Source organism: Taudactylus pleione, unplaced genomic scaffold, assembly GCF_031769625.1.
Source record: "Taudactylus pleione unplaced genomic scaffold, aTauple2 ptg000248l, whole genome shotgun sequence".
In the NCBI taxonomy this organism is placed as follows: Eukaryota; Metazoa; Chordata; class Amphibia; order Anura; family Myobatrachidae; genus Taudactylus; species Taudactylus pleione.
The window spans coordinates 2,973,249-2,996,735 of NW_028284650.1; the positions used below are offsets into that span (position 1 = coordinate 2,973,249).

Sequence of the window (23,487 nt, forward strand, 5' to 3'; positions counted from 1 at the left end):
GCTATCACAGCGGTCTGCCCTACACTCGAGGAGCCCTCAGGCGGCCTCCGTTCGGCCCCGAACGGGGATCCGAGTCAGGCGGGGAGCACCCGAACAGGGTTCGGGTGTTCTCGGATCCCCTATGTTCGGAGCGGTTCGGATTCCACAGAATCTGAACCGCTCATCTCTAGTCTAAACCTAACCCCCCTCCCCGAACCCTAAACCTAATCCTCCCAGGGTGGTGCCTAACCTTAAGTCCCCCAGGGGGTCCCTAAACCTAACCTGCCCCCCCGCAGCTAAGTGCTAACACTGCCCGGCTTACCTTCATTCGTGAAGCCGTCTGTCTAGATTCCATCGTCGGAATTTCAACACCTGTTTTTAGTCCCACGTCGGTATTTAGACGCCGGGAATTAGTCAGATGGCTTCCCGACCGTCGGCATTTTGAATTGTATCGCACAGGTAGAAATGAAGGATTATCCACACAGTGATGTTCTGGTGTAAATCATTATACATAGGAGGTGACATGCAGATGTACTAAGCTCTGGGAAGTGATAAATTGGAGAGTGATAAATTACCAGCCAATCAGCTCCTGTCATTTTTCAAACACAGCCTGTAACATGACAGTTAGGAGCTGAATGGCTGGTAGTTTATCACTCTCCAATTTATCACTTTCCAGAGCTTAGTACATCTCCCCCAGGTGGCGTTACCAGAAGACCTTTACAGGTAGTTTAAGGCTTAATTGCTTCCTGTGGCCACTACCGGGCTGTGTGGATAGGAGATGTGTTGTGTATGTAACTGGCTATCTGGATGCTTTAGGGTACTTGTGTACTTTACGGACTAATTGCAGAGAGAACCCAAGTGTCCTACACTCATTATTATTATCAATCATGGTAATGTCTAAATCCCCTTCACGGAGAGGACCCTGATGTCATCAGCCAGTGTCCAGCATAACATAGCCTTGTGGCGAGCGCAGCGAGCCCGCGAGGGGACAACTTTCGGTACTTGTGTACGTAAAGTACACAAGTACCATTTTAAACATTCATTGGGTTCTCTCTGCAATGTGTCCGTAAAGTAGACAAGTACCTGTTTTTGTTATAGCTTCTACATTTCTCTTTGTTGATATATTACTTTAACTTCTGAGTTTAAGGATACAGGGGCGTATTCATGATGTTAATTATTGGGGTTTGAACGGTCCCCGATAATTAACATTCTGACTCACCGCGGCTACCAGAGCAATTCATCATTGCTTCGGTGCGGTGACAGCTGATGTGATATCCCAGCGAGCTGCTTCACTGCTCATTTTCAGAGCAGTGAATCTTTTGACTGCTCCTGTTGGAGCAGTGACGGGACTGCGCATGCGTGACCTACAGGTTATGCATGCGCACAAGCGCCCCAACGTCTGGCAGAAGGAGCTGGACAGGGACAGAGCGGGTTGCGATGCCGGAGCATGACGAATGCTCCCGCAGTCAAGCTCCAAAAATATAGTTTCGGAGCTTGATGAATTCTGTCTCCAGACTAGTATATGGGGACAGCGCGTTATTCCGCAAAAGGAAGGTAAGTAGGAGATATCTGTGATACTAGTGTATGGGGACAGCTGGCCATTCCGGGAGAGGAAGGTAAATAGGAGATATCTGTGATACTAGTGTATGGGGACAGTGGGCCATTCCGCAAGGGAAAGGTAAGTAGGAGATATCTGTGATACTAGTGTATGGGGACAGTGGGCCATTCCGCAAGGGGAAGGTAAGTAGGAGATATCTGTGATACTAGTGTATGGGGACAGTGGGCCATTCCGCAAGGGGAAGGTAAGTAGGAGATATCTGTGATACGAGTGTATGGGGACAGTGGGCCATTCCGCAAGGGGAAGGTAAGTAAGAGATATCTGTGATACTAGTGTATGGGGACAGTGGGCCATTCCGCAAGGGGAAGGTAAGTAGGAGATATCTGTGATACTAGTGTATGGGGACAGCGCGTTGTTCCGCAAAAGGAAGGTAAGTAGCAGATATCTGTGATACTAGTGTATGGGGACAGCGGGCCATTCTGCAAGGGGAAGGTAAGTAAGAGATATCTGTGATACTAGTGTATGGGGACAGTGGGCCATTCCGCAAGGGGAAGGTAAGTAGGAGATATCTGTGATACTAGTGTATGGGGACAGCGCGTTGTTCCGCAAAAGGAAGGTAAGTAGCAGATATCTGTGATGTCTCCTGCTTTACCCTCTTGATGAATGAGCCGATAACTTAATTTTTACAATTGCAGGTGAAAATGTGCATTTACATCTGCTTTTGTGAAAATTAAGTGATGATGAATAGGCCCCACAGTGTGGTTCTTTTGGTTAGAGGACCATCCGTGTGGCCCCTGAGGTTACCTATCACTGCATTGCAGCAACATTGTCCTCTGTACTAGTTTCTATTATGGCTCCCCTTGTGTGTTAAGACATCGAGAGTCAGCCAGCAAGGACTGAATAATGTGCATCCATGTGCACAGTCTGTCTATTGCATTATAGTGATCAATATTATCTATGGAGTATCCATCTCTCCCCCAGCTGATAAAGCTGGCAATAAAATAATCCAGGGCCAAGTGAATAAAAAGTTGTTGCCAACCAAGAGGAGGATATGATTGATGATAGCTGCGGGTGAATGTGCTGGTCGGCCAGCCATGACACTATACCTAGCAACAGCACATAGACATCCAGCAAATGCCCCCATGGAGATCTGAGCAATCTCAAAAAGTAGACCCGTCCAGACAACACAATAACACAGATACCATAGGGGTGATATACAACAAGCGAAATGAAAATGCTCATCTCAATCCTTCCATGCCCCCAAACCTGGCTATAGCCCACATTCCAGTCAGCCATTAACTAACGTTATCCTGAAATATTTTTTTCACTATAAAAGTGGCTTTTGCAAAGAAAAGAAAATATAGCTAAATAAATGGCAAAGAGGGGAAGATAAGATAGTTATGTTAAATAGAGAATTTACTCCATTCAGATAATGGGGCTGAAGAAGAATACACCTGTTTGCGGATATTCGCACTGCGCATGTGTAAGTAATGGGCATATGTAAGTTTGGGCAACGCATTAACACTTGTGACCGAAAGGGCGGCACTGGGGTGTAACTGGGCGTGCTCACGTAGGCCAAGTTCAGTGGGGGTGTGGTTATCAAGTGTGTGCTATGCAGACTTGGATGAAAGCGAATATACCCCTTGTGCTCACCAGTGGCGGTTCTAGGGGCGGGCTAACAGGGCCCTCGCCCAGAGCGCTGGCCCCTAGAGGGTGCCACTGAGTCCCTAGGAGAAAAAAAAATTCCCCCCCCCCAAAAAAACCCCAGCACCAGTCCCCCGCCGCAGGGAGGCTCCATTTGCCTGGCGCCTGCTGAAATTTGTTACCAGCGGACACCCGGCTCCCTCCCTGCAGTGGCAGCCGAAAGCTGGAGCTCACTCCTGAGCTCCGGCTTCCTGCTTCCGCACTGAGAGCACTATGGGAGGGACGTTATGACGTCTCTCCCATAGATCCGTGGAGCCACTGTCGGACCGGGTGGCAGCGGACGCAGGGGCTTAAGGTAAGTATTGTGTTTGTATTTTAATTGTATTTTTCTTTTTCAGAAGCAACAGCACTGGGGCAGGACTATATAGGGGGCATTACTACTGGGGGGATTACTATAGGGGGCATTACTACTGGGGCACTACTAATGGGGGCATTACAACTGTGGGCACTACTAATGGGGGTATTACTAATGGGGGCACTACTATAGTGGGCATTACTACTGGGGGCATTACTACTGTGGTCAATGCAATTAGGGGCCTTACCAATGGGGGCACTACTCTAGGGGACATTACCAATGGGGGTACTACTACTGGGGGCATTACTATTGTGGGCATTACCAATGGTGGCATTACCACTGCAGGCACTACTAATGAGGGCACTGCATGGGGGACACCATTACCGGGGCCATTGTATAAAGGGCACCACTGCTGTGGGCATTGTATAAGGGGCACTACTACTGTGGGCCTTGTGTATAAACAGGGCACTCTTTTGGGCATTGTGTAAAAGGCGCACCACTGTGTGTCATAACATGAATAAGGGACTGCTGTGTGGCGTAATTGGAATTGGGGATAATGTATTATAAAGGGAATTACTGTGCATGGCATACTGTATTATACAGGGCAATATTGCGTATGGCATAATGTGTTTATACAGGGCATTACTGCGTATGGTATAATGGGTTATACAGGGCATTACTGCATGTGGCATAATGTGTTTTAAAGGGCATTACTGCGTGTGGCATAATGTGTTATATAGGCCATTACTGTGTGTGGCATAATGTGATATAAAGGGCATTACTGCGTGTGGCATAATTTGTTATACAGGGCATTACTGCATGTGGCATAATGTGTTATACAGGGCATTACTGCATGTGGCATAATGTGTTATACAGGGTATTACTGCAGGTGGCATAATGTGTTATAAAGGGCATTACTGTGTAAGACATACTGTGTAAGGCACATTACTGCACATGGCAATTGTTCGCCACGAGAGGAGAGCTTGGGGGAAGCTGTAAGTGCTGGGCACGCCCCACAGTGTGATGAATTGGGGGTGTTCGGTAAGGACACGCTCCCTTTCTTTCTTTTTTTTTTTTTGGGGGGGGGGTGCAACTGGGAACTTTCGCCCTGAGCTCCACAATGTCTAGAACCGGCCCTGGTGCTCACTATGCTACAGATGCGGCCACATCTTGGGGTGGGATGTAGTTATGAGACCAGCGGCCGCGGTGCCGCCGGTCTAAATCCCGACAGGGGAAGACCGACAAGGGATTTAAGATAGGCGTTGAAATACCGATGCTTATATTAATCCCGACGCCGGAATACAGAAGGACGGCTGCCCGGTAAGTCCAGGGTGCCCTTAGCGTTAGCCGCAGGGGGGGGGGGTTAAGTTTAGCATAGTGGGGTTAGCGTTAGGTTTTGGGGGGGGGGAGTTAGGGTTAGGCACCCTTAGGGGGGAGGGTTAGGGTTAAGCACCACTGGGGGGTTAGGGTTAGGTACTAAGGGTTGAGGGTTAGGTTTAGGAACGAAGGCACTAATGGGGAGGGTTAGGCTACAAGAAGGGAGGGTTAGGGGGAGAAGGGGGGAGGGTAAGTATACTTACCCGACCCCTGTCGGGATACCAACCATCGGGATGCTGCTGTTGGTATTTTGACAGTAGGCTTCCCGACAGCCGGCATCACATACCCAGTCCCTTGAGGTTACATACATCTCTGCATAGGGGGGAATATACACATTTCTGTGCACGCTGCGTTTGAGCAGTGTATGCCATATTTACTTCTCTGCATCTGGTTTGATCTCTGTAGCTTTCCCCGTTCTATAAGTAATTGTCCGATCACCCACCAGGTAGTAGAAGAATGGTAATAAAGTTGTTTCTCTGGGAGGGAAGCTACAAGGAAACGCTTTTGGAAAACAGAGGATATGGGAGTGAGACCGAAATAGATTATTCTCCCCTAAGCGGAAGATCGGAAGAGAAAAGCAGATGTGACCTAACGCCTCTGTCTCCCTGGTAGGGTCCCTTCCCGCTGGGGACGTGTCTGCTCTTTCACCCCCTTCCTTCATCCGGACAATTCACAGACACAAGCTAGGGATCTGGCCGGTGTATTACGCTGGCGGAAATGTCCCTCTGTGCCCTCTGTATCCGCACTGAATTGTTTTATTGTATTTTAATCACAGTGACAGCCCAGAGAGTGTAACGCCGCACAGGAAGAGTCCTATGTGATCACATAATACATGTGTGCGGTACTGGCAGAGGATATGTAATGTGCTGTATACCAGTAAGTGCTGCAGCATGATCCCACTCTGTAAGGGTGATACTGGTTCTCCAATACATCACACTGGGCATCAGAAGCGTTCTGTAACACAACAGCAGCCCCTCTGTACATGAGGGAGCCTTACTGCTCAGAGGTAGCGGGTCACATATTGCACAAGCTAACATGCACCATGGCGACCTGCTGGGCCGTAGCTAGGGTAGTGCGGGCGGTGCCATGACACAGGGCACTACAGGTCAGGGGGCGCTGTTTGGGTCTGTCAAATTTCTGTTTATTATCATTCTTGCTTGTAGCGTCCTCTTATTTCATCCCCAGCATCTCCTGGCCTCTCCTGTCTCTTCCCTGGCCCTTCCCCATGAAGCCATGGCCCTTTTTTGGGTGCATTATGTCCCTTTGAAAAATGAGGGGGGCGCCAATGCTCTTTCTGGCACAGGGCACCAAAAACTCTAGTTACGGCTCTGGCGACCTGTGTGTATCATATACATCCATCTCTGTGCTTGTTCATGAGTCTTATTGGTTTACATCAGAGGAATATTTATCACTTCATCATTTATGTACATTATAATGCAGGACAATTAACTGTAGTGAAATATATATTTGCTTTATGTGCAGAAACGACACCCCCGAACAGGCGTATATGTGTGTAACTCCAGGTAGGTACAGTATGAGCCACATTTATGTATACACTCCTTTAGTGCCGCAGCCTGCGTTGGTATGCCCCATTCCGCCTCCCCTTCAGTCGTATGGCGTTATAAAGGTCAGATACGTGCGCCTACAATCCTGTATACAGTATGTGTGCGTTATCTTTCTGAGAATGTGAACGGTAGTTTCATGCAGGGTACGCGGCACAACGTATCACACCCCATCACCTGACAGATCTATGAATTAACTATTTACAAGCAGCAATACATGGCGTGTTAGTCCTGGATCAGGAGTCTTGCAGGACACAGCGGTGAGCGCAAATAAAATAAACATGAAAACACGGCACTGGAATTACAATGCTCCCTCACATCTGACCAGAGTCCAGGGTTAGGTCTAGACTATACAGGGCTGATGGACCTGTGACGTCACACCCACGTGACCCGGCCTGAGAGGGGGAGGGGCGGGGATGCTAACGGGAGACCAAAAGTGTCCCCTCGCGGGCTCGCAGCGCCCGCCACGCTTCGGGCACGGTGGTTCGCTGCGCTCGTCACAAACATTTATTCCCCCTCTATGCCCTAGTGGATGGTAACGCAGGAGCTGTCCAGCCTCCTGCAGCGGTCACGTGGTGGATACGTCACAGAGGTCCTTTAGCCACATAGGAAATAGCAGCAACCCAGAGTCCAGGCTCTCAGCACATTCCTCTCTCTCTGCAAAACCACCAGCCTATGTTCAGGACTTTCTAGTGTGAAGTGAGATGTGGCGTGAGAACCGAAATATGTCACGGGATATAGGAAGGACACAATGTGGGTCCTTCACAAGTAACCTGCTCTTCGTTTTATTTGCATAAATGAGCCTATTTGTCTGTTGAACGCATTTGAAGGTGCTTTTCTGCATCCTATCTCTATCTGCAAAATGGGGACCTGTCTTTTGGGGGCGTACAGGGCCACCAGTGAAAGCATATCACGGAGACAGTGAAAACACCACTTCAAAGTCCAACTTATTTTTGGGGCCACTCCCTTTGTTATTTTAAAAAATTTTTTTAACTGTAAAACACTGCTTAGTTTAGCTTCATTCAAGTGTTGCCTTGTGAGGGGTGGCTCTAGGGGTGCAAGCCTGCTGCAGTGCAGGTGTAGTCGGGCACTTACCTCACTCCACTCGCTCTCACCTTCAGGCCGGGAGCGATGCATTCTGGTTGATGGTCCTGGAACACAGGTCGGATGCGGACAGTGTAGGTGGTGACTCTTCTCACAGATCCTCTGTAAAGGAAAGGAAACGCTACCACGAGATGACCTCCCCATGACTCAGAAAATGGCCATCATTGGCACTTTTGGCCTCAGACTGTGTTACACCTCAGTGCCAAGCTCCAGTGCGGAAACAATCAAATTCGCCCACAAGGGAGGGGGCTGCGGTGACACACAAAATACAGATAGTGCTCACGGGCTGCCCTCTGGTGCCCTGGGTGGTATGTACTACCCACAACAACCTGGCTGCTCATACCTACAATAGGGCCCTAACTCCAGCTGAGCCAGTGAACAGTAACAATCACAGGCTAAGTGTAGTGCGCTCCCTATCCGCACACTACTACTAACTCCCCACAATGCATTTACATAAACAATGCAGTACTAGTACACACAATGTACAATACAGTTCACAAAAAGGCAATAAACACCAGATTACCAAGGGCATTCTTATTAATGGGGCCTACACTCTAACCAAAGGCCAAGAACAGGTCTATACAGGGCCTGGTGCCAGTGGCATAAGTTCATCCCAGAATCCAGGAGGCCAGTTATAATTTGGTGCCCCCCACGTCATAGCCGCTGATAATGTAGTTTATCAATTCGCATGCAAACAGGCTATAGATAGATGAAGGGAGCAGCTGATGGTCTAACATGGAGCTCTCCTCTAGTGTATGGTGGCTTCTCAGGTGCCGGGAAGGGTGCCATGTATTGGGCGACCGTAACGGTACACTCCGGGTACATAGTTATAGCCCTAAGTGGGGTGAATATGTTGTGGACAATGGAGGAGGTGCCCCTTCAGAGCTGGAGCCTAGCAGCAGGCGCCTCCATTGTCTCCCATAGTTCTGCCCCTTCAGAGCTGGAGCCCAGCGGCAGGCGCCTCCATTGTCTCCCATAGTTCTGCCCCTGCCTGGTGCCCTGAGCAACTCAGGCCTGCTGTTTGCCTAACCTTGGCCAGTAATAATAAGACTACAGGGCCTAATGCCCTCCTGCTGCCTCGAGCCTGCCTAATAAGAGGGTTATGGTTGCTAGGTGGGCATAAAGCCCACAGTGCCTTGCCCTAGTGCCTCCTAAACAAGGGGTCTTAACAAAGTCTATCTAGGGCTCAATTCCCTCAGCACCTTGGCCTAGTGCCGCCTATACAATGGGCTGTTACTGGTATAATACACTACTTAATAACCTTGGTGGCTTGAACCTATTGCCCGCCTAACTAGGGGCCGTCCCTGATCATTTGGACCTACTGCCCACAGTGGCCATGAGCCTAGTGTCTAAAAACGAAAATACACCTTACTGTAAACAGAGTTCCCACTAGGGTCCTACCTGCTCCTGCATCTTTGGTCCAGTCACGACCACCACTGGGGGGTCTATGTACTAAGCCTTGAAGAGCGATAATGTTGACGGAGATAAAGTACCAACCAATCAGCTCCTAACTGACATTTTTCAAACAGCCTGTAAATGACAGGAGCTGATTGGTTGGTAGTTTATTTCCGTCCACTCTATCTCTCTCCAAGTCTTATGTACATAGACCCCTGGTTCTTCGTCTGAGGGCTTCCTGGAGTCTTCCCACCACCTCAGGGCTACCTGGAGTCTTCACCTGAGGCAGGTCAACTCCCACTGCCTAAGGGCTTACAGCAGTCTTCACCAAGGGAGCAGTGACCAGGGATAAATCTTTATTTCTGGCCTTTACCAATGTGGGACCCGGCTCTGTGGTCTTCACCTGGGTGGAGGTGGTGTGTTTATAACTCTTAATGGCCGTGATTCAATTCAATGCAATGTTGAATATCCCCGGGAGGGAGCTCCCAGAGTTATTCAATTCGGTGCGCTGTTCAGTCGGAGAATGCCGGTTCTCTCAACTTAACCTGGGTGTTTTGTCGCGAGAACCGGCATTCTCCGACATGGGGGGTTGTGAAAAGGAATCCTTTAGCCCGACCAAACATCGTGTTGAATTAAATAACTTCAGGAGCTCTCTCTCGGGGCTATTCAACATCGCATTGAATTGAATCGAGGCCAATGGCCGCTTTTAGTCCAGGACTCCCTGTGTCTATTGTGCTTCTGCCTTCTTTTCAGCTGCCTCTTCGGCACTGAACTTCCCGCTGCTGCTTCTTGCTGGCGGGATCTCTCGCTGTGCCAGTAGACAGGGCCTGAAATGTTCCGGATTCGGGCCCGCCATCCAACTTATGGTCCCTGTCAGCCTATTGTGTGTAATGTTTCGTGGTTTGAATGTTTATAACCATAGCAGAAAAGTGTGTTTCCATAAGGCGCACCTGAGAGACGGAGCATATTAGGTGAGGATGGGAGCCGTGCGCAATCTCCATCCGGACTTCATCCCTTCTAGCAAGTGGCACTAGTGAGTAGAGGCGCCAGAGGCTACTGAGCATGCTCAGGTCTCTGAGAAAATTGCTCGGTAGCCATTTTACCAGTTATTTTTCTGCTGCGCATACGCAGATCACCGGTGATAATGGCCAAGTGATTTGTGATGCGCTACTGCTGCCACTTTGGGACTACAGAGAGGTTACAATATGCAGGTGCAGGGTGTGCAGTGTGGGCCCCCCTGAACACAGGGGTCTGTGTACACCACACACTCTGCACCCATTATAGATACACCTCTGGATGAGATGTGTCACATTTTTTCCATTTAAAGTAGAAGATGAGGCTCTGCAACCTTGTCGTGGAGAGAGTCATTTGTGTGGTAGTTCATTTAGGGGGAAATGTCTCAAACCTTCTAAAGAGAACATTTAGAGACACCTAGTGGTGTCACTAGGGATCTGCGGACTGCATCGGGTGTCACCCTTTGTGGGGGTAACACCAAAATGCAGACCAGGAGCCCAGGTGCTGCACTATGATGTCAGGTGACTGAGGAAGAGCTGGCAGTGCAGGGAGTGTCTCTGGGGGCAGCTCCGGAAGTGCTGGGTGCGACCCCATAGTGACGAAGTCGGGTGTGCCACCAGGCCATGCTCCTACCAGCCAGACCACTCCTCCTTTTCGGGTGTGCGCAAAGGGCTTACTGGCTTACACAGCTTCTACTTATCATTTATCTAGTACATTAAACATTGATGTCTCAGGTCTCCAGGAGACATGTGCAGTACAGATAGGCGATGAGCTTTTCCCATTGGAATCCCTCCATGGAAGATAAAACCATCGGTGTTCGGGAGGAAAACGTTGATGCTCAATGGCCAACCTTAGCTACACTCTGATTGGTTGCTATAGACAACACCTCCAGTTGTCCTTTTTAGAAGGTTTGGTAAATCTCCCCCTTAGAGTGTAAGCTCCTCTGGGACATGGACTAAATATTTTCTGTAAAGCAATGCTTGACATCTTGATGCTACATAAAGAAATGGTCCTTAATGTATTTTTCCCAAAAATATGTTATTGTGTATCAATTACAAGAAAAGCATCTGAATAAAAGCTAAGGAATGGAGTTGGATAACAGTGTTAGAAAATGAGAATATGATGAGCAATATTTAAATATTATGGGTCTAATTTATCGACTTGGCAAAATGTTGGTGCAAAATCTGTAGGGGAAACCTGTTCTACAATTTTTTTAAATGTGCAGATTTTTTTTTTTTTATTACATTTTTAAAAAATTGTTTCCTGTTTTTCAACTTTTTTTGTATTATTTGAACAGAAAGCTTGACTATAAGTTTTGGTTATTTTGCAGTGATAAATTATTCTTTAGAACTGCGTGGTGGTGTCTATTTAACAAATATACTTATAATATACAAATAACAAATAGTTTATTTCATTATGTTTTATTTGTTAAACTTGGCTTTCAATTTAATTGCTAATGTGTGAGCCAGCAAGCTGGGTAAGTGGTAGTTAACCCTTGCCTCTCTGAGCCAGTGTCACAGAAGCAGCTGAGTAATCCCCAGCTGCCTCTGCAATTCTTTTTTGACAACTGTAGATGAAAATAATAATTAAGTGGAAAACATGCAATGCAGCTTATAAAGTTGTGGGAGGAGCTTCAGCTGTCTATAGCAGACTAGGGACGGGATGCATGAAGCTTCGCATTTTGGATGTGATACATCCCGCATGTACAATTGCTATTAAAATCGCAAAGGACAGCTCTACCGAAAAGTGCTGTGCTTTGCGTTGAGTGGACTTACGGGTTTATGAGCCAGGAGTCCTTCTGCGTGAGCCGCGGGGGACTCTGGGATTGGTCCTACTGAATCCCTTTCAGGGAATGCTCCAGCTCTTCATAGGCTTCTATTAGGCAACGCCATCTTTGCCAGCGGTGCCTATCAGGTACAAGCTCCGAAAGACTTTGCCTTCCAGAGCTTTGTACATGTGAAAATGGCAGTTTTCTGAATTTGGACCACATTTTAGCATCAGTACATCCCACCCTTGGGGATGTATCACCTAAGACAGCTGCAGTAGAATGACAGGGAGGATGGGTACGGGATGCCGGAGTTCGGGGTCCCGGTGGTCAGATTCCCGATGTCAGCATCCCGACACTTTGTTGGTCGGTATCCTAACCCTTCCCCTCTCCCTAACCCTATCCCAGGGAAGTGCTGTCAGGGGAGGCAGAGTCATACTCCTGAGATTTGATATAAAAATTATTAGAATAATACAAAGAAGATATTTATAACTTATAAACACCTTCTTTTTATATTGTAATAATTTTTATAGTTAATACAGACCAGCTTTGTGGAGCTCCCTGGGACTGCAGGGAGACGAGAGATGAGGCAGCAACAGCTCAGCCTCGTTTCTGTACAGTCAGACACTGCTTGCAGAGCTGGGGGTGGGGCCACACCACTGGCAGTAAGTTGCACAGAAAGAGAGCTAATGGGGGCATGCCTCTGAGTATGGGGGGGGTTCCTTGAGCACTGATTGACACCTTGGATGAGTCATGTGACCAGGAAGTGCAATGAAGTGTTTAGAAATTGGAGCTCAGTCAGCAGCAGCAAGTAAAGACAGCGATGCAGATAGGAGAATCAATGGACACTGAAGCTTAGTGTAGTGAGGGGAGAGTTACAGTGAGTAGGGGGTGAGACATGCTCCCAGCACAGACCCATCTCCATGTGCGCCTCCCCAGCCTTTGACCTCACCGCACGTCACTGCCCTAACCCCCCCTCCCCAGTGTTGAATCCTAACCCCCCCCCCCCCCCCCAGTGACTAAACCTAATTTCGCCCCTCCCCACAACCTAACCCTCCCCCTAATGCCTAACCCTCCCCCTAGCCCCGCTACTTACCTTTGGGATTCCAGCGGTCAGGATACCAGCACCGGCATCCTGACCGCCAGAATCCCCTTCATCGGTATTTTAACAGCATCCCTGTCAGGGTAACACTGCATTGTTCATACATGAAAAATTTTCACTTGGGTGTTTTAAAAGAAAAGTGAGTCAACCCAAACAATAATGTACTAAGTTATTAGCCCACATTGGAGCGTGTAGGTGAAAAACAGGACGCTTTCCAAACCACAAACACCACCCCCCTCGTTCCAGTAAACTTGCATCATAAACATACAAAGATGTATTATAGTCTATAAAGTATATACTGTTCATTTATAATTTACAGAACAAAGTGATCTCATGCGGAGTGTACCATAGAAATCCGTCTTACGGCGAATCTGTGACAGTACTGACGTGTGACATCTGATTCTACGTAAAATGAATCTGTAGAGCAAAGGGGAAGCTCGTGTAATAAATCCTCATTATATCAAATGTAGAGGCAGGAATTCCCCAAATGTCTGATGTCTCTCTGATACCCTGACTCTTTCCATTATTGCAGGTGGCGGATCCTGTCATCTCATACACCCACAAGCATAGTAAAGAAAGAAGCCCACACCAGACCGTTTTACTGTATATCACACATGTCTCAGAGGCAGACAGCTGATGGGTAAGTCACACTATTACCACACACTGGTATAGCTGATCGTGATGGAATAACATTTCTCTCTCTATAACACCTATTACTGTATGTAACCCCTCTGTACCCTTACTCCATATAACATCTCTCTCTATAACACCTATTACTGTATGTAACCTCTCTGTACTCTTACTCCATATAACATAACTCTCTATAACACCTATTACTGTATGTAACCCCTCTGTACTCTTACTCCATATAACATCTCTCTCTATAGCACCTATTACTGTATGTAACCCCTCTGTACTCTTACTCCATATAACATCTCTCTCTATTGCACCTATTACTGTATGTAACCCCTCTGTACTCTTACTCCATATAACATCTCTCTCTATAACACTTATTACTGTATGTAACCTCTCTGTACTCTTACTCCATATAACATCTCTCTCTATAACACTTATTACTGTATGTAACCTCTCTGTACCCCTACTCCATATAACATAACTCTCTATAATACCTATTACTGTATGTAACCCTGTACTCTTACTCCATACAACATCTCTCTCTATAACACCTATTACTGTATGTAACCCCTCTGTACTCTTACTCCATATAACATATCTCTCTATAACACCTATTACTGTATGTAACCTCTCTGTACTCTTACTCCATATAACATAACTCTCTATAACACCTATTACTGTATGTAACCCCTCTGTACTCTTACTCCATATAACATCTCTCTCTATAGCACCTATTACTGTATGTAACCCCTCTGTACTCTTACTCCATATAACATCTCTCTCTATAACACTTATTACTGTATGTAACCTCTCTGTACTCTTACTCCATATAACATCTCTCTCTATAACACTTATTACTGTATGTAACCTCTCTGTACCCCTACTCCATATAACATAACTCTCTATAACACTTATTACTGTATGTAACCTCTCTGTACCCCTACTCCATATAACATCTCTCTCTATAATACCTATTACTGTATGTAACCCTGTACTCTTACTCCATACAACATCTCTCTCTATAACACCTATTACTGTATGTAACCCCTCTGTACTCTTACTCCATATAACATATCTCTCTATAACACCTATTACTGTATGTAACCCCTCTGTACTCCTACTCCATATAACATCTCTCTCTATAATACCTATTACTGTATGTAACCTCTCTGTACTCTTACTCCATATAACATAACTCTCTATAATACCTATTACTGTATGTAACCCTGTACTCTTACTCCATATACCATCTCTCTCTATAACACCTATTACTGTATGTAACCCCTCTGTACTCTTACTCCATATAACATATCTCTCCTTATATAACACCTATGCCTATTCCAAGCATGTTTACATTGCTCTACTGTCTAAGCATCTACCACCTCTGATGGGAGGCTATTCCATTTATTCACTACCATTTCTGTGAAGTAATTTTTCCTCTGATTTCCCCTGTACCTTCTCTTCATTTGAAGAAAGTATCTCTCCTGCACCTTGTTAACACCGTTGATATATTTGGAAGTTTCTATCATGTCCCTTCTCTGCTCCAGACTATACATATTAGGATCTTTTAGTCTTTCCTGGTAAGTTCTGTGCTGTAGGCCTTCTTTGTACAGTCTGTAATGTATTTATATCCTTCTGGAGATATGGTATTTATATCCTTCTAGATGTGGCCGTACCAATGACCTATACAGTGGCGTTATTCTTTCTACATTTGTGTCCTCATACATATAGCCATGTGTAGCCCGGCTTGTAGCGCCTGGAGGATAGATGTATGTGGACACATCTGTAAGTCACCTGGTATAGTGACTGTAGTAGTATCCATTACAGTGTCGTTAATAGTATATTTAGCCTGTTGTGGGGTTGTTTTACACCCAAGTGCATGCTTTTGCATTGTTTTGTCATTGAACTGTAGTTGCCATGCTCTAGACCAGGCCTGGCCAACCTGTGGTTCAGCTGCTGTGAAATGAAAAGTCCCAGCATTCTTTACCTGCTGATCAGTGGGAGGGTATCAGGGGCGTATCTATATGGGTGCATACCCTGTACCCATTTATACAATACTTGCCTCTCCGTAAAATGGCAGGAGGCACTTTTTCCTGCATTTTGCACATGTGCAGTAGGGAATTCACCGACAAAATGTATGCCGCGCCATTTCCCTGTTGACCTGCGCATGGGCAGTAGACTCTGGCACAGACTAGAGAGGAGGGAGTCCCAGATGGAGCCTGCACACGGGCCCCCTCCTCTCTTAATACGCCCCTGGAAGGTATGCTGGGACTTGTAGTTTCACAACAGCTGGAGAGCCACAGAGTGGCCAGGCCTGCTCTAGACCATTCTTCTAATAGTCTACCTAGATTATCAATCATTTGTATTATCTCTCCTGGTGTGTCTACCCTGTTGCATACCTTTGTGTTATCTGCAAAAAGGCATACTTTCCCTTGAAACATATTAAAAAGCATTGGTCCAAGTACAGATCACTGAGGTACTCCACTTGTAACCTTTCTTTCATCAGGCTGCACTCCATTTACTACATTACTATAACTTCTCTGTTTTCCGTCCTGCAACCAGGTTCTTATCCGTCCAACCATTTTAGAATTCAATCCCAAGCTTTAGGGGTAAATTTACTAAAGTGAGTTTTCAGAAGAGAGTTTTAAAAGTGATGTTGCCTATAGTAACCAATCAGATTCTAGCTATTATTTTCTAGAAGTTGCTAGTTAAATGTTAAGTAGAATCTGATTGGTTGCTATGGGCAACATCACTTTTAAAACTCTCTTCTAAAAACTCTCACTTTAGTAAATTTACCCCTTAGAGTTTTTTTTATAGTGTGCGATGTGGGGCAGTGACTTACTAAAGTCTAGATAAGCTACATCTACACCCCCCTCTCTTGATCTATTACTTTAGTCACTCAGTCAAAAATGTCAGCAAGATTGTTTGGCATGATCTCCCCCTAGTAAATCCATGCTGTTTGGGACCCAAAGCTAGTGACTGGTTAAATAATTATGTTAATGGTGTTACCAGCACCTCTTTAAGCTTTTTTAGTATCCTTGGATGTATCCCATCTTTCCCCATTGACTTACTCACTTTCAGTTTTTATAGTTCTGTTAGGACCTTCTCCTCTGTAAATGCTCCTGTATCTACCTCATTATTATGTATGTCATTGCAGCTTAACTGTGGCCCCTTCCCATCTCCTTCTGTAATGAATGTAGTACAAAAAAATAATTTTTAGATTATCTACTATTACCTCATCTCCCTCCACCAGCCTCTCACTCTCTTTCTTTGGTCTTATTAATCTTCCTATATCTCCTCCTATTACTCCATATAATCTATCCCTATATCTCCTCCTATTACTCCATATAACCTCTCCCTATATCTCCTCCTATTACTCCATATAATCTCTCCCTATATCTCCTCCTATTACTCCATATAATCTCTCCCTATATCTCCTCCTATTACTCCATATAACCTCTCCCTATATCTCCTCCTATTAGTCCATATACCCTCTCCCTATATCTCCGCAAATTACACCATATAACCTCTCCCTATAACTCCTCCCATTACTCCATATAACTTCTACGTATATCTTCTCCTTATTCTCCATATAACCTCTCCCTATATCTCCTCCTATTACTCCATATAACCTCTCCCTATATCTCCTCCTATTACTCCATATAACCTCTCCCTATATCTCCTCCTATTACTCCATATAATCTCTCCCTATATCTCCTCCTATTACTCCATATAATCTCTCCCTATATCTCCTCCTATTACTCCATATAACCTCTCCCTATATCTCCTCCTATTACTCCATATAACCTCTCCCTATATCTCCTCCTATTACTCCATATAATCTCCCTATATCTCCTCCTATTACTCCTTATAACCTCTCCCTATATCTCCTCCTATTAGTCCATATACCCTCTCCCTATATCTCCGCAAATTACACCATATAACCTCTCCCTATAACTCCTCCCATTACTCCATATAACTTCTACGTATATCTTCTCCTTATTCTCCATATAACCTCTCCCTATATCTCCTCCTATTACTCCATATAACCTCTCCCTATATCTCCTCCTATTACTCCATATAACCTCTCCCTATATCTCCTCCTATTACTCCATATAATCTCTCCCTATATCTCCTCCTATTACTCCATATAATCTCTCCCTATATCTCCTCCTATTACTCCATATAACCTCTCCCTATATCTCCTCCTATTACTCCATATAACCTCTCCCTATATCTCCTCCTATTACTCCATATAATCTCTCCCTATATCTCTTCCTATTACTCCACATAACCTCTCCCTATATCTCTTCCTATTACTTCATGTAACCTCCCCCTATATCTCCTCCTGTTACTCCATATAACTTCAACCTATATCTCCTCTTATTAGTCCATATAACCTCTCCCTATATATCTCCTAATTGCCATAACTTACATAAACTCTAAATTGCAACTCAGTTTATACCTAATTGACTATTGGTTTGTTTTGTTTAGACATACATAAAAAAAATATTTTTCTTTTTTCAGGCCCTAAAAATATATCTAAGAAACAGGAAAGAATGGACTAAGAAGCGTCTCCTTGCTGGTCCAGCATTGACCCTTGTAGAGCAGCCCTGTACCTCCAGGTTGACAAAACAGCCAGAATGAGCATCTACAAGCAGTACCTGAATGTGTCCAAGATTTGTGAACACTATAACTATACTAAAGGGATTAAAAAGGAGAGCTCTTCCCGTGAAGTTATCTCTGTGATCTTCATCATTATCTGCTGTATTATTATACTGGAGAATATACTTGTCCTTATTTCAGTCTGGCGTAACAAGAAGTTCCACTCTGCCATGTTCTTTTTTATTGGAAATTTGGCATTTTCCGACCTCCTGACTGGATGTGCCTACATTGCCAACATCTTGTTGTCTGGCAAAGTTACATTCACATTGACTCCCGTGGCATGGTTTATCCGAGAGGGCACAGCCTTCACGACTCTTGCTGCTTCTGTCTTCAGCCTACTGGCCATAGCTCTCGAAAGATATGTGGCCATCACCAAAGTCAAAGTCTACAGCAGTGACAGAAACTGTAGGATGATCATACTCATTGGAGCTTGTTGGGTTATTTCGATGGTGATCGGCGGTCTACCGATCATCGGATGGAACTGCATCGACAACTTGGACGAGTGTTCCACCGTCTTTCCTCTCTATGCCAAAAAATACATTCTGTTCATAGTCACCATCTTCACTTTCATACTTTTCTCCATTGTTATTTTCTACGTCCGAATCTATTTTATTGTGAAATCCAGTCATGCCGAGATAGCTGCACCCCAGACCCTTGCCCTCCTAAAAACAGTTACAATAGTCCTTGGAGTCTTTATTATCTGTTGGCTGCCGGCTTTCACTATCCTGCTCATGGATGTATCCTGTAGAGTGAAATCCTGCTCCATTCTCTACAAAGCGGACTACTTTTTTGGGGTGGCCACCTTGAATTCGGCTTTGAACCCCATCATATATACTCTGAGGAGCAAAGACATGAGGAAGGAGTTCCTGAGGGTGCTCTGTTGCTGGAGCTTCTTGAGGAAGAGCAGGACTCCTGACCGCTTCATGCTCCATTTACGTAGTTCTAGTTCCCTGGAGCGGTGCACACAAAAACACTATTTTCCCACTTCGCCTATCATGAAGAACTGCAATACGTTTGTGTGAGTAAAGACATTTTATAGATGCTAATGCTTTATGGATTAAAAAGGCTCAGTACTTTGAAGGAAAGTTGGTGGTATTGAGATAATCCCAACCAGAGCGACGTCTGGGTTCAGGTACCCATTACAGAGCACTTGGTTGGAAAGGGGTGATGATGATGATGATGATGATGATGATGACGACGACAGTTCCTTACATTCTGGCCTGTAGATCTTTTTCCTCTCATAATTGGGAGCCCGATTCTCCACAAGGAAAACTGAGCACTCTGCTTTGCTTCTGAAGCGAAGCAATGAGGTGTGATAAAAGCCTAATGTGAAAAACACAATATGATATATATTGTGAAGTCGCCATCGGCATTTCCTCCAGGGAGAGGGATGGGGGTTTTTTTTATATGTGCAGTGGAGAGGAAGTGATTTTTTTTTTTTTTTTAATACTCCCCCATTTAATCTCTGTATAGAAAACTATGAAACAGTGGGCCTGATTCAGACCCGCTCTCAAGCGCTATGCGCTCGCGAGCGGGTCGATGTTTGGCCACTGCTCATGTGCACGCCGGATGCCGGCTCCGACGTGCTCATGCGCGAGACCCGACTAGCGACGGGCGCTCCGTCACTACGGGTCTCACACCAAAGCGGGGCAGCTGTCGATTTTGATTGACAGCTTGCCTCATTTTGGAGGTGGGCAGGGGGGATGGCTGGCCAAACAGAGGCGTTCCCGAAAGAACGCCTGTCGTTTGGGGGCGGCCCCACTGACATCACGAGTGATGTCATGAGTGATGTCAGTGGGTGAGCTTCCGGCTCTAATACACAAGGGTCTCGTCGCAAGCCCCGATGGTCGAGACCATCGCGACCATCACCTGGCCTCTCGCAATAGCTATGGGTGGTGACCCACAGCTAAGCGAGCGGCCAGGAGGCAGCACAAAAAAAAACAACAAAACCCTGATTCAGAGCGAGCGCTCTTTCAGAGCGTCCCGGTCTGAATCAGGCCCAGTGTTTCTAGGACATAAATAATAATATGTAATCTGTACTACCCTGTTTCTATTAGAGCTACCCTATACTGTTTCAGCATTTACAGCCCAATTAAGCTCTTACTGCCACCGCACTTAGAAGACAATTTATTAATGAACAATAGGCAATACCGCAAGAGATAGCATACCAACCAATATGACCAAGTTATACTTCAAACTGACACCACAAATAATGCCTAAAATAAGAAATGAAGGTGATTCGCTCAAGAATATTGCAGAAACCTGCTATACGTTAATGGCAGTGAAATAAAGTAAGGAGATGTTATGAAGGGGACCAGCTAAAACAAAAAGTATATAATTATTTCCCCTAAGTAACAATGATACCGGTAATGTTGTCATAGGTTGTATTTCCATTGACTTTACCGCACTCTTAATGAATTGGCTCCATATTTAAGTAAATACATTTTAGATTGACAAATCATATGTACAAGTTAGCATTCAGATGGAAAAACCTAAGGGACAGTTGGACCTTTTAAAGGTGATAGGAAAGAGATGCTACAATGACATTACTTAAAAGTCTAGGTTGCCATGATGCTAATCCAGCCTTGGTACATCTTGAGATCCTTAATTCTGGCCACAAACACAGCAATATCTGCTATAATAATGGGCAGTTGACCTAATAACACAGCGTGCTTGGTCCCCACATGACCCCATGCCTAATAATAGTCCTATAAAATAAATGTTGGGCCTGTCGGTGAGTGCTGTCGGTAGAGCTGTGTGTTCTGACCGCAATTGAAGGTGATGCTGGAAGACGTTATCTTGCTCGGCCTGAACTCCAAACCGATGGACCTAGTCTGGGTTCGTACCATGTAGGACTGGCCAGAAGTGTCCTTGCGGCCCAGCAGTCCTGGCTCAGTGGCTTAATGAATGAATAGGTCTCGTAACATAGAGTTACAAATATGGAGCCCCCCAAGACGTTTCCCTTAGTTCCGTGATTGAGAAAAATGTGGGTTGGTTGTTGTGGACAGACATAAAACAGAGCTGCTACACTCTCTGTGACTTCCTGTGGGAACTTTCTCATCACAGCAGGATGTGGATTTGGAAGCGTAAAGTAACAGGAATAATCACAAATCCTTCTTTATATGGTTTGATTGCCTCGTTTCAGAAGGAATAGACACCTCTGACCCTTATGGAGTTAACAAACTTCTATAAATCTTATCAATTATTCAACAGGATGATTCACTCCCTACATTGATATCCAACAAATTCAAGAGCTTACTGTAACGGGACTGGCTGGAGCTCTTAGTCATATGTTTGTCAGTATATAGAATGCTATTGTGATAAATGCTGTGACCCTCATATTCAAGGGGTTGATGCCTCAAGCAGTGAAAAGAGTGAAGAAGTGGACCAGTGGGGAAGTGCCGAAGCAACCAATCAGCTCATTTATCAAATACATTCTAAAAAAAGGTAGAAGCGGATTGGTTGCTATGGGCAACTCCACTGATTCACTTCTACACTCTTTTCACTGCCAACTCCCTAGTTTGTTAACGTGAAGATGTAGAAGCCCATCTAGTCCAAAGAAAGACGTAAACCCAATTTGCCAATCCACACGACGCCCATATGAGACCGCTATCCCAATTATTTATTTTATTTATACAGTATTACATACAACTAGTCGAAACTATTGTTTGGGCTGCTTTGAAGCGTGTCTTGCATAGCATCTGCTGAGATTATATTACACATGAGGCTTTCCTTCAGGGTGAGGAGATTGTCTTATTGTTCTGATTTGAGTAGGGTTGCTATGCCAAAATGATATATTATTTGAGGCATAATAAGCAACTTAATGACGGCAAGCGGCTAGGTACAATCCTGGCAGCTGTTGGGTGTCTATGTGTCCGGGACTACAAATGACATATATTTTTCATTGCGTAAACATTAATATTGTGGCCAGATTTAGGATTTGTCACTTTAGTGTTTATGGTATAAAAGGTCACTCTAATATTTGTGCAATAAAAACTAATTATATACTATGTATATTGCTTATATAACATTTTACCAAGTAGCATAGATCTAAAAAGAAAGGGTAGATACAAGTAACGAGCCCCACCCCCCCAAAAAAAAAAATTAAATAAAGATAAAACATGATTTTAATCCAAGAATGTGGTATCACATAACTGCAAATAGGGCACCAGATCCTTATCATTCAGAACAGTCTTTGATCTGATAATACTTATGTGGTAATTGCGTTAAAGGAAAACTCATCCTAGAAGCTCTGTTTTCACATAAAATGTCCCTCCTTCCCACTAAAAGGACTGCCAGCATCATATGCCACTGACTACCAAGAGTCAAGAGGTACCTAAAGCTGGGAAACGCTTTCAAGTAAACCCCAAGCATTGAGGTTTACTTTTGCTGATTGGACAAGCAGCCATCCAATCAGCTCCGTGGACATCTACACAATACCTGCCATTTGCTCACAAACTTCCAGTAGTCAGTCGGGAAGGGAAGTTACCATCTATGGATTCTGGACTTGGACACTTGAGGTTCTACAGTGAGAAATTGGAAGTGAGGGGGGTTCAAAAATATAGCTTTATACTGTATATGGCACCTACAATGCCAAAAGCTACCTGACAATTAGTTTCTAAGCTGCTTATATCTTATATTTAACAGCGTCATTCTGTTTTCTCTCACATTTGTCCCTGCGTGTGTGTGTGCGTATACGGTACAAACATTTCCACTTTTTCATAGCTTCTTTCATTAACGGTACTAAAACTTATAGCCATTTTTCAGGTACATTTACTGCTGACAGCAAGTCTCCCTTTGTGATTTCACAGTGTTACATGTTACAGTGACTGCAGCGTGTCGAAACACATGAAAACCCTTCTAGACAGCATTGCTCATCAGTGCAACGTGATTGTGTTACATGTTTTTGCAAAGTGATCAAAAACTTTTTGCATCTTCTTTAGAAAAAAATTTATTTTTCTTCCTTTAAGTACACTACAAGTTTATGTTGTATATAAACATAATATCGTTTTTTCATGGTGCAATTTTGCTGAAATGTGTTTGTTACAACATTTCACATGAATATTAAAAGATTGGAAAATGTATATTAAAACATTCTGCTTTTTCTAAAATGGTTGTGCAGCATTTGTGTCATTTTCTTTAATAATCTTAATAGGGCATCTGCTTAAAGCTCAATCTGAAATCAAAAGATTGGAAAGTTGTTAGAGAGAGAGAGAGAGACTAAGGGGTAAATTTACTAAGATGGAAGTTCTATTAAGAAGTGATGTTGCCAATAGCAACCAATCAGATTCCAGGTATTATCTTCTAGAAGGTGCTAGATAAATGAGAAGT

At 44.8% G+C, this 23,487-nt stretch overlaps 1 protein-coding gene across 1 annotated transcript in view; it reads left to right on the top strand.

Moving 5' to 3' along the window:
- Window positions 1–23,221, top strand: part of S1PR2 (sphingosine-1-phosphate receptor 2) — a 58,966-nt gene extending 35,745 nt beyond the window's left edge. The window contains exons 2-3 of the mRNA XM_088479865.1: window positions 13,388–13,495; window positions 18,019–23,221. Of these exons, the coding sequence (XP_088335991.1) occupies window positions 18,135–19,178 (1,044 nt within the window). The 5' untranslated portion in view covers window positions 13,388–13,495; window positions 18,019–18,134 and the 3' untranslated portion in view covers window positions 19,179–23,221. The remainder of the gene's footprint in view (window positions 1–13,387; window positions 13,496–18,018) is intronic.
- Window positions 23,222–23,487: the final 266 nt, after the last annotated feature.